Source organism: Chaetura pelagica, unplaced genomic scaffold (genome assembly GCF_000747805.2).
Source record: "Chaetura pelagica isolate M959 unplaced genomic scaffold, ChaPel_1.0 scaffold83, whole genome shotgun sequence".
In the NCBI taxonomy this organism is placed as follows: domain Eukaryota; kingdom Metazoa; phylum Chordata; class Aves; order Apodiformes; family Apodidae; genus Chaetura; species Chaetura pelagica.
In genome coordinates, this window is record NW_009952893.1 from 4181030 (window position 1) to 4193958 (window position 12929).

General features: G+C 35.4%; 1 protein-coding gene across 1 annotated transcript in view; it reads right to left on the reverse strand.

Annotated features, from left to right (window-relative positions):
- ARFGEF1 (ADP-ribosylation factor guanine nucleotide-exchange factor 1 (brefeldin A-inhibited)) overlaps positions 1-12929 on the reverse strand; it is a gene marked incomplete at its 5' end in the record, with an annotated part of 62264 nt that overhangs the window by 45342 nt on the left and 3993 nt on the right. The window contains 6 exons of the mRNA XM_009995560.1: positions 1068-1231; positions 1846-1959; positions 2505-2778; positions 4755-4934; positions 11119-11265; positions 12317-12473. Coding sequence (XP_009993862.1) covers positions 1068-1231; positions 1846-1959; positions 2505-2778; positions 4755-4934; positions 11119-11265; positions 12317-12473 — 1036 coding nt within the window. The remainder of the gene's footprint in view (positions 1-1067; positions 1232-1845; positions 1960-2504; positions 2779-4754; positions 4935-11118; positions 11266-12316; positions 12474-12929) is intronic.

A 12929-nucleotide genomic window follows, 5' to 3' on the forward strand; every position in this document is an offset into this window, starting at 1 on the left:
GAAATCCCCACCTCCTAGCAACAAGAAGTTAACATATTATACAAATAAAACCAATTCACTATAGCTTTATGGTCTCAAGACTAAATTAAAACAAAAGAAAATATCCTGCATTCCAGTTAAAATGAACAAAATCACCAATAAAAACTGCCATCTCAGTAAAAAGTCAAAACTAATTAAAGACTGTCAATGAAATTAGGTGGGTCAACTTTAAGGAAGGTAACTTGCAGTGAATTACCTTCAGGCACTTTCAGCAGATAACTAGTTTAAAAAAAACAGCTTGATATTTTAATAGAATGTGAGTAGTGACATATCTGTGACGTGATAAATCTGTTAAATTTCTATGGTACAATAATCACTCCTATTACTAAGTTCTTGCAATTCTGTATCATTGTTCCTTATATAAACAATACATTCAATATTAACTTTCTATTTGTAGGACAAAAGTGACTGTAGCTTTTTCAGCTAAAATTCTATTATTCCCAAACCTAATTACTCTCTACACTTTAATTGCAGATATCCTCTGTCAGTTGATAGTGCATACATGCCAAGATCTGATACAACAGAGTGAGTCAGTATATTTTTACATTGTTTTTGTTAAGGAAAATGAAACAATCTCAGATACAAAACTTTATCTGAAATCATTGCAGTAAGGTCATGCTATAGACTTGTAATTTCCATTTATGCTTTGAAAAGAGCACACTGAAATTATACAAGCATGTCTATAATTGGGTATGTTCTTCACTATGTATATATTGAATGCTAGTTTTATAGTTTCTTGGGAGCACTTCAAAAAACACAAAACTAAGTTCTCTAATCTTGGAATACTGCACCCTATGGTGCATCTAAAAACATGCCAGGATAAAAAAGGCATCATATGCAAAATTGACTTACAAAAATTAAACTTAAACAGGGCATTAAAATAGAATAATGCTTAGAACATGACTAAATACTTGAAATTCATCAGAGTAACTTACTTGATGTAATTATATTAAACACTGCACAAATGCTGGGCAATGCTTACAATATATTACTTTTTTCAGTATTTCCTAATTTGTAACTGCCTGTACCTGAGTATCGTTGGAAGAGACAGATAATCTGTCATCAGGTAAAGATGGTGTATAAGCAACAGAAATTGGAGTCCCTGGAATTCCATTTGCCTGAATGTTTTCACTGTCACTGCCATCCTCTAATGTCACGATTGTGCCATCACCACCTGCAGTGCCTTCCACATCTATCAGAAAAGATGTAAAAGTTACAAACAAATGTTACATATGAATGCAAATTAAAAAAGCTTTTAAATCTAACATTTAAATACTAACATAATCAGAGGCAAAGAATCATAAGGGGGACCTTAAGGCAGAATTTACATGACATTATATAACTAAAAAAAAAATTAAGATAATTTTAATACTCACTATTGAAAATAAAAATATATAATGACTTATAACTTCACTTTTCCACAAAGTAATGAAGGGAAAAAAAAAGTTGCTAATCTGATATACACTTTCCTCCAAACTTAAAATTGTAGCTACATTGTTACTACAGAGACAGACTCCTCTGTCAAGAGCTTATGTGGAAACAAAACAGGAAAATAAAAGAAACAAGAATTTATATTTTAAAACCAGAATTAGTCCCCAATACAGAGAATGTAAATTAATGTATGAAATCTTGTCCATTTTACTATTAAATAATGCACAGCTAAGGTCAGAAAATTGTAACTGTTTTCTTCAGAGCAAGTTATTTAAATAATGATGTATTTAGTTAAATGTTCAGAAGTGATAAAAAAATTGCTAATGTCAAGTCACACTGCAGTTGCTATTGACTAGACAGATATTAATATAATACCTCCAACTACTATGTTCACCATTTCCTGCACAATTCTTTCTACAATTTCTTGTGCCTTCTCTTCACAGTCATTGCTTTCACCATCATATGTTTCGCCATCAGCTTTAGAAAGATCTTTAAAAACAAAAACAAAGCCAAACAAGTATTAATGAGAAACTCATAAATTAAGGTGGCATTTTATGTGCATTTCATATTTAAAAACTCAATTAAAAATCTATTAATAGGAGAGTATACGTTAAAAGAGCCATGTTTGGATGCTTTGAAAAAAGTATTTGCAGATCCATAAGCATTCCAATGTAACCTGTAATGGTAATTAATCCACAGACCTATGCCAACAAAAGACATACATTTTAAATTTTCATGTACTTTAAACACTGAAAACTTACTTATTTTGAGATGTCATTGTCAAAAACTTCCACAATATTACATAGGTGCAAAGAGCATCTATGCTACAGGGACTACAAAAGTGTAGGACCAAAGGATACCCATGATAAAGTGTAACAGTGGTAACAAGGACAACAGCCATTTCACATTTGCGAATTACTTGAAAATCTATGCCTGTCTCCAGATTTCAGAGAGGGGAAAAAAGACAATCCTCAAGCCTTTCTTTTAGCAGATCTTTTCCCTCCCTCCATGAAACAGAAATACACACTGATTACTTTCTGCTGCTGTGGCTTGGTCAGCTTCTGTCTGTTCATTTTCAGCACTAGAAATATCAGATCCATTTTCTGCTTCTATATCTTCTTGAAGATTCTTGTCCACGTCACTTGTGCTATGGTCAAGCTCTCTCTCGTGTTCTTTGGACAGCTGATCAGTCTGTGCTGGAATATGTCTCAATTGAGGTGACTCAGGCTCATGATGGCTTACTGGAGACTGCTGTAAATGGTGTTGCTGTCTGTGTCTTTCCTTTTCCATCTGTTTGGCTTCCTGAAGCTACAAAAACATTGCAATCATGCAAGAATTTCATTCTCAAAAAAACCCCAATGAGCTGTATGCATACTGTATACATTACTTTATAAACATGAAATCTCTGTTGTTTTCACTTACAAAGTGCCTTGTTCTAACAGTTTAAGAAAATGCATCCTTTGTATTATTATAAATAATTTTAAGATCTCAGGATAAACCTTTGCAAGAGGGCTGCTTCCCAGCTATGCACATTACACTTAACCATGCCTTCACTGCGGAAGAGGGAGCTCCAAACTACACATAGTATAGGACCAAGAGTTTTCTGCCTGCTCTATAAGGAAGTTCAGCAAGGAGATGTGACAACACGGAGAAAACAACAAGGCAGATTTTTTTTCTTTTTTAAAAAGCTCTCACAAAGAGAAATACATTAGAGAACTTAAAGAGTCTTTTGTTATCCTACAAGCATGTGGTATTAATGGAAAGAATTAAAAAAAACAAAAAACTGACTAAACATTCAAGGGAAAAAAAAATCCAACAAACACAAAATAACAAAAAACAGGAGTTAAAACTGAAAAGAACAGCACGTCCAAAACTAGTGCTAAAGACAGATCCTCAGGAAGAAATTATCATACTTAAAACTGTAAGCCAAAGACTATTTTAGCTTTGGGGTTCCTTGATCTGGATTCCCTTGAAATGGAAGAATTTCTGTGACTTGTCTAATAGACTGAGAAAACAATCATTAAAGTCAAACCAAAGCAGGGTGTTCTTTGAGGCGATAACCAAAGGACTGGCTTTCTATCCCTGCAGAGCCTACTGTTTACCAACAGTTATGGTAATGTTTTATATGTTATTTTGGCTACTATGATTTCAGCCCTTTACTTCTCCACTTAAAGCTTTCTACGCTGCATCTTTCAGGGTGCTTCAGATCCCCAAGAACATACTACCTTTCAAATTACAGCTCAAATAATTCCTTCTAGCATTGATTTGCTACCATATTAAAAAAACTGCCCTGAGTGTGCTAAATAAGCAGACTGCTTATCAGCTTGCATAAAGACTAGACTTACAGTCTGGCAAAAATGAAGGTTTCCATTGTAGCATAACAACAACATAACACTTCTGTATTAACTTGCCTAAAAGGACAGTAACTGCACAGATTTCTCAAAGCACTCTGGTACTGCATGGCTTTTGCCATGACTTACCATAAATATGATGTCTCATAAATCTTTGAAAGTGATGGTACCATGTACCAATATGCAGCTGCTTCTGAGACAAAAGTAGCTAAGAAGATACTACATATTCTTAGAGTTGGTAGTAATACAGCAGAATTATGTCTAGCAGTAGCTAGGAATTTGACCAGTTCTCAAATCTGGGCATCTGCTTTTTGGTTCGCTGGGGTTTGGATGTTGTTTTTTTTAATAGGAATTAATACAATTACTTTGCCTTTTTGATCTTTATTATCTGGAGTAGAAGGCACAGGGCATATACTGGGGTCCCTGTTGACAACTCACAATAGCAACTTCAGTGACATGTTTCTTAGTGGCTACTACACATTAAAATGTTTAAAAATGTAAATGATTACATGACTGGCAAGATTTTTTTGTTTGTTTCGGGGGTTTTGTTTAGTTTCAACCATGGATTACTTCCTCAGTGTTTATCATCACAACAGCACTGGAGCATTTCACTAACACTAATGTATTCCATACGCACTCTTATGCAGGTAGTGCAGCATCTCTTGACAGCCTGACAATAGAAACTGAATGGACACATAGGACTAGCACAAGAAGTTTAAATCCTATACATCACCCCCAACTCCAAACACATTTTACACACTACTTAAGAGTGCAAAACTCAAAAAGAAGGTAAGATACCAGATCCTTTTTACTCCAAAAGTAGTCAAGTTAGGAAAGTACAAAAATATAATAATCATGACAAAACAAAAATAAATCTCTCAAGCTGGTTTGCTTTTAAGAGCTATTTTCTATATAGATTACCAAGATACTCACTGCTTGATTTTCCATACGTGCAAAAATGACATTCAGCATTTGTGTAAGGGTGGCCTTGGCTGTGGTTTGATTTATGAGATTTTTGCTTGCTAGATAAATATTGTAACATGTTCTTACAGCCTGTAGCACAGTTCCTTCGTGGATTTCTATATGTTGAGATGTTACTGCAGTAAGCAAGGCCTAAATAAATAAATAAACACACACATATGTATTTCCCAGTAAAATATTTTCTTGTCAATCAAATTAATAATTACATACATTTTATTACTTTTAAACTGTAACTAAGCACATATCTTGAGCTGCAGTTCCATTAAGTTTTCCCATGTACTCTCATTGCCATATTGGAACATTGTAAATAGCAGTTATATTAAATTGAGAATGTTTTTAATCAATGTATCTAGGATATGTATATTTCATAGTATATAACAGCAAGAAGTAACCAATGGAGTTACTAGACAGGTAGCTACTATGTCACCATAGAATTTTCTAGACACAAAACATGACCAACTCGTTAAAATCTGGAAAGCAATCCGAAGGGTTAGAAGTGGTCTTACAAATAAACATAAAGGTGAAAAACAAAGACTGAATATGAGATTAGGCAGTTATACGTGGGACACCTACCCTTTCTAAACTCTCTTTGGGTAGATGCTAGAATATCTGAAGAAATTAACTTCTTTCTTTCCATTTGAGCTAGTATCTGCTTCTCTTTTTTCACCAAAAATATGCAACTAAACCTCTAAAAGATCAGGTAACAAAGAAATAAGGAACATGTTATCTTTATGTGAGAAAGAGACAGGCTGAAGTAACTCCTTTGTGCCACTTTCTATCTCCTTATCAAATTCCTGACTACCCAAATTTAACACCTGAAAGTACAATTTTAACTTCCATTTCAATTCAGCAACATCTTAAGGGGTGTTTTCCCCAACTTTTAATGATATGAGACAATGCCTCTTAGTAGAGACAGGTGACAAGGCTACAGACTGATTATGTGATATTATAATTGGCTTAACAGCCTGGATTTCCTAAGTTTCTTCAGTATGCTTGTTCTGACTACTAGGCCTTGACTCTTTTCACACCACCTGATAAGAAGATGTGGAGGTGAAGAAATATTGACACACACACAGACATACCTCTTTAACAAATTAATTCAAATTCACTGAATAACTATATCTTATTTGCAGACTGAGAAATCAGTCTCTCCAGCAGGGCATCTATTTGCAGACATCTAACTACTGAAGAGTTAATTTTCATTACAGAATTCCTGACAGTCACTTCTTTGGGTTTCTTCCCTACTCAGGCATTAGAGATAATGAACCCTAATGACTACTATACATTTGTAAACTGTCAAGAATCTAACTTTTATCTTTTGGTAATATCTTTCATATTCCTTCCAATTTAGAGCCATCCTTACACCATTAGTCACACTTCATGTCTCAGGGCCATTTCTTCTCCTCTACTATCATAATCTAACAGAGATATGAGAACAGACATAAAAGAGAAAGTATTTTACAATTACTTGCTGACACCATCCTTAGTAGCTTTCATTTAGGGCTCAAACTGAGTGCATGCCCTAAATGTCAACTCATTTTGTATCATGGAAAAGTACATCATTACTACAACTGGCATGAGAGCTAAACCTGTCAAACCACAGGTTACAATCAGGAACAGTCCTGCCCCTCTGAAACACTTATCAACTCAGATGTTTGAAAACTTATCCTTCCCTTTCTCTACTTTATCATCAGATTAGTCCTCAGTCCCACTCTATGACCAAATAGCTATTAGGTCCAATGCAAGGAGGAAGAGAAAGGTGATGGATGAGTTGAAGACAACCACCTTAGAGGTAGTTCTCAGTTAAGCAGAATTATACAAAATCTCAAACTTCTACACATCAATGCATGTCCCTGAGAGGTGGAACAACAAAAGCTCTGACTTCCGTTCAGTCATACACTCTTACTGCTTACTTTGCAACAGTTCTGGAGCATGAAGCCACCTATGCTATTTTAAGGGCAATGCATTAGTACAATTAAAACCAAAACAGAACAAAAAAGCCCATGCACTTTTCTGGTGTTTGGTTTTGGATTTTCTGTTCTAAAAGTGGTTTTAGCTGATCCAGATTATTAAAAGCATATCAGGCCATGGGATGGGGTAGAACAACATCTAGGAACAAAACCCAGACAGAAAAAAATGCTTGCCTGCAGAGGTCAGAACAGCAAAGCTACCACAGCAGCTCTGCTGACTGGAGCTGCAGCATTAGGTTTGCTCTTTTCTACCACGGTAAAGATTTGCTGTTCAAGGCTTATTGCAGCTGAGTTCCCACTCCTTGTCACACTTAGCTCATCTGTTTTCATCCAAATATCTTCAGTGTGAGCTAAGGAGTGATGATTAAAGGAAAGCCTACTTTTCTGTACTCCTCCCCTTTGCTGTTCTTCAGGCACGGAAAGAAACCTTTCTAATATGACTAACTTTTGGAAAAACATAGGAGACTTAAGTCCTTAAACCACAAAGCAAAAACTACATCAAATAACCTTTACAGATAAATGATTTTTCAATGAGCGACACACAGAATGCAGTGATATAGTTCTCCATACAAAATTTTCTTTGTGAGCAAAGTTTAAGATTATGCTTTTTATCATTTTCAAATTATTCAGTCAACTGTGTTACACGTTTACGACAGCTTTAAAAGATTTACATTTACCCAACATTATTTACCAACTTCAAAGACCTATGTAAATAGGTCATATAGGTCATACTCATAAGAGTATGAAAAATAGAAAAACACAGTGTTTGCTTCCAACAGGCTTTCACAATCAAGACAATTATTTAAATTAACAGTGTCATATGCTAGATTCTGCACCAGTAACAACAATTCATTAATTAACACTTAGTAATTGATTAAAATTAGTATTTTTTCTATTTAACATCAATTTTAAGAAAAAACAATCCATATTCACATGCATGTGGTCAGTTACCAGCCCTGAAACAAACTGAAACAAACGACTGTGGAGATTGCAGAAACAACAGAACTATATTCTAGTTTCTCCTATGGAAGATAAATATTTATCACTGGAAAGCTAGGTGTTCAAAATGAACTAGAATCTAATATGGAATTAAATGGATAGGTATTTTCCATGAAAACATTACCTTTCTCTAAAAAATGCAACTGTAAAATGACAGGACAGCATATTCAGCGTAAGTAACCAGTCCTAGACATTAACTTAAGATGAAAGCCTCAAAATACAAAGCTTCAGAAATAAAACCTCCTGCTTCATTACTATAAATTTAATTCTCATATCATTCCAGAATCCACAGCTCCTTTGAATCTCAGCGGGAGGACTTACGTTTTCTACCATCTTTTTATAGAAAAAAATAACACCACTTCTACATGATATTGTGGATGATTAAGTTATTTTGATAGTATATCAAAGTACTGAAACATAACAGGATATGGAACCGAGTATGTTTTTTCTAAGAGTCTTCTCAAATTGGAATCTGTTTTCACACAGGTTTTATAAATTCTGTCAAACCTGTCATTCTCCTTATTCCTCAGAATTAGTTGGCTTTCACGGTCTTCCCATTTTGTAATCCAAAAATGAGTTATCCTCTATTTTTAGTTAGTTTCAAAAGGCACCCTGTGCAAGCAGCGTTTGATTCAACACTCCTTCACCCATGGACACAGGTCATACTGACAGTGTGACTAGTTGTAAAAAGGCATATAAAGGCATCAACCTTATGAACAGTCCACTGCACATGGAAGACTCAAAGTGGTCATGAAAATAGCATTCAACTTTTCAAACTACTGCTATCAAGCACACACAAAACTTTTTCTTTGCCAAACATAAGCAACTTAAGCTATAAAAATTATCTAGATAATAAAAACACTGACTATACAGCAGACAAGGAAAGAAGACACAGGTAAGGATAAACAGTTGATCTTCATGTCCCTTCCTTCTTCATTCCTGTTCTTTCTCATAGATTTAAAAACAAACAAACAAACAAATTTTTTGTCATAATTGTAGTTCTTCAGAAAAAAAGAAAAAAAGGCTAGACAGAAACGTAAACAGAACTTCAACTAAAATCTCTGCGGGTGTGAAGAGGAAGTTTTTACACACAGTCATCGCAAATGCCATAGTAGCCCTAGCAGAGCAAGCCTGAAGACAGAAATGCTCAATCAAGGGAGGCTGTTTCAAACATAATTTGAATAAACAATTTGCAATGGAAACAGAAGCCTAATTCCTTGCTTTTTTTCTGTCCTAGCAATCCCCACCATAAGAACTGAACAAGAACTTGCACAGCTTCCCATCAAAACTATACCAAAACAAACTAAGCTACAAGAAGAAGGAAGAAAGGAAAAGGCCAATTTCCCAGTCTGGTTCATCATGGAGTCTGCAGATGAAGAACACAGGGATTAAAAAAAATGAGAATATGCAAGCAGAAATAGTAGCATGAAAGGTAAACTGGCCACCAACTGTCATAACATACTTCTAAGCTTAGATACCTAAAAAGAGACAAATTACATTCCTCAGTATCAGCAAGATTATTTCCTTGGTAGTCAACCAGAATGTCTAAGTGGCTCTGGTTACTGGGAACGTGCTTAAGGTGACTCCACCAGTGCAAAGACATCCAGTAACCAGCAAAAAGCACCATGTGCTAACTCTGACCTAATCCCAGCTCCCAGATCTTAGTCTGAGGGTAGCATGCTATGTAATGAGCATCCACCCAGCATACAGAACCAAGATAACCCTCCAAGAAGGTGCCTGAGTGATCACAGCTCTCAGTTCTTATGATGGTGTTGGTGATGCAACTGTGCTGCAGGAACACTGCTTGTGTTGTGAATTACAGCCTGAGAGTGCCAGCACAGAAGTGGGAGACCCAGGTCCCTTGCTTGCTATCTCTCTGATGGAATTAAAAATCTTCAGAGAACATACAGATCACCAGGACTACAGAAGAGTCTGAAAAGACACATGATCCATCCTACAAATCATACTGAAGAAGGAACATCCACATTCAGTCTACAACTGAAGATTTATGAAGTCTAAGGGAATACAATTGACTTAGCATTTTCATTACTCCCCCCAAAGAAAAAAATCTGGGGTTTGCTAAGGTTATTTCTAATTTTCATGCTTTTTATAGTGTCCACTGTACTGGACAAATATAGAGTCAAAGCCAAAACAGTACTCTCCACTTTCACAGACATTTTAACATGGCTATTAGCTACATCTAAACAGTCAAAAAAGGAAGGCACAAAACACATTTTTGCACACTTAATGAATTTTACAGTTATTGAAGAATTTACTGTCTCAACTATTTTCTTGGACAGAAGGAGTATCAGCTCACACATAACCACCTTTAGGCAGGGAGGACTGGAATAAAAAGCATGTGGAGAGAAGGTGTTACAGTGAGAGAGAGAAATCATGGTTTCAGTCAGTTTAAAATAACAAAAACTTCACAAAATGAAAGATTACTTAAATGCTTGGGCAAAACAAATCAACAAATCAAAACAGCAGCATAAACCAACATTTGTAGTAACTATCTGCTGGAGAAGTGGAGCATCAGGAAAAAGGAAGATTTCAGCTGCGAAAAAGAACAGGAGAACAATCAACCTGCTTTGTAGCAACACAAGTATATACAGTCTGAAAGAAAAATCAATACCTCATGACACCTACACAAGAATACAAGGTAACAAACACTACATTCCACAAAAATAACTTTTGCTGTGTTTTTCACTACTGCTCATCATCACATCTGTTCAAAGACTATTGTTACAGGTATTTCCACTAAGTGGCTAACTTCTATTAGTTGGCATAATGATTTCCCATAATTAATGGATGCAATCAAAAAATGGCAAAGGTTCCCCAGAAACACTTATTTGTACAAAGTCCATTGTGCAGTGTTTATATAAGCTATGGAAAGAAACCTTAGACCTCCTTCAAGCAAAAGTATAATGACTCAGCAGCACAAAGCTACCATGGTAACATCTGACTGCCAGGTCTAATTGCATTTCATAAAATAATTCCGAAATGGATTTAAAAATCTGCTGCTTAATTACCATCTTCCCTACTGGGAGTACAGGATTATTTGATAGTAATTCTCACAATTAGAGAGCTCCACCAATCTGCTGTGAATGAAATTTTACCCAGTGGTCTAAGCACGAGACCTCAGGTCACAACCACGAACTCAAAATGCAACAGGAGCAGGGAAAGGAGCGTAAGAAAGGGAGTTTACATCTCAAACAAACAGGATCAAGAAAATATTTTATTAAATACCATTACATTCACAAATTAAACATTTCTGCTTTTGAACTCTGAGGTCATGAATGTCTTCCTGCTATCACCACTAAAAATACTGGAAGTATTGATCAGATTACCTTTATTATTTGTAGCTGAACCCCTTCGTCTGTTTGAGGGCCTTGAAAACAACCACATATTGTCTCAATAATTCTATCAATTAATTTTTTGCCTGGAGCTGTACTGTCTGGAGCATTCCCTGTCAAGTGTCCATATGCTATAAGTTTCTGGAGAGGAGAAAAAAAACATAAATAGGAGCTTAAAAATAAGTCCGCTTTTAATTTTAATAAATAATTTCATTTGATAGCTCTAACTGACACAATATTAATAAACCCAGTATATTTTATCCCAAGTCTCATAAAACATGATGAATTTTTTTAAAGGCCCTCCAGATTTATTCAGCTTTCACTCAGCAACAGCAATACAAAGTTTGTCAGCAAACTTAACATTAAAGCTTTTGTTAATCAGTTAACAATGTTTTAAGCCAAGCAAGATTCTGAAAACTAACTCACATCACACAAGTCTTCATATGTAGTCAGCACACACAAATGTTTTTAACAACAAATAAACTGGCTACAGATGCTTTTTATTTAAGCTACTAGATAGTCTACTGTTTTTAAGAGCTCTATCATTATTTTCTCTCCCTAGGACTTTGATATTTTTAAAGTTAATTTATTAGAGAATTAACTTAAATCCTCTTCTGAATACTTTTGGCACAAAAGAATTTGCAAAGCACCATGGCCCACCTTCTTAAAAACACACAGAGCAAAAAGGCATCACAGGGCAACACCAAGTGCCTGTGAATGTAAATGTATTAATTGAGTTCACTGTTGTTAGGCTGCTCAGGAGAAGTGAATAGCTAAATTCTATGCTGCAGGCTTTGTTCTGAAAACATTACAGAAGCCAATGAGTTTTGAGAGAACAGACAACTCACACTGAAAATATTTTGCTGCAATTATAAATAGCAGAAAATTAGTTTGCTAATTCTATACTTGCTGTGTTAGTTTGACCACATAAACATGAAAACAGGTAGTCGCACACTGACGCACTAAAGCTCATCCAAATACGTCTGTGATAATACGAACAGACAAACACACGTACCCGGTACATAATAAGTAAGATTTAAATTCACTTTTTGTCAGAAATATATTCAAATTGCTTGTGTGTGCAGTAAAGTAAAATAATACAAAAACAATTACATTATTTGTTACATACAATCGTCCTTCTCCTTCAAACCAACAGAAATGGTAGTTGACAATAAAAGTTCTTCATACAGACCTGTAAACAATCTAGAGATGTACTGACAATCCTGGGGCACTTGGACTGGCATGCCAATTCAAATGGCAGGAAGTATCTGTCTGCTTCAATGAAGCTTGTCTTGGATTTCACAGGTGGAAGAGTGCTTGAACCAGGCTTTGCTTCTCCATGAGGGGGACTAAACAGAATGACTGTATTAGAATGCTGTAAGTGATCACATAAATAGTTCTCACCAATGTTTATGAATGAAATAAAAGAGCAAGAAAATTAACATTAGGAAAGAATAACTTCTGTGAAGTTAACACAATGGCAATACGTTTTCATAAATATTCTTAACAGCTGTTACACTTTACTTGATCAGTAATGAAGTCAGATGAACTGACCCATTTGCACACTAAGTAGATATTCAGTAGTCGCTCATGGTTTGAAGGCATAAAGACTTGCTGTCCCCCAAAACTGGAAAATACTCCCTTTGCTTGGTTGGTGAAGGCAGAGGGGAGAATGGGAAATTTATTCAGCATAATTTCCACATTCCATGATATTTCCCAGAGAAGTCTAGGCAGAAATTTTACTACAAGAACAGATAAAAATACAACTTGCCAAAAATATTTCTCTTTCTGCCCCCCCCCCCCAC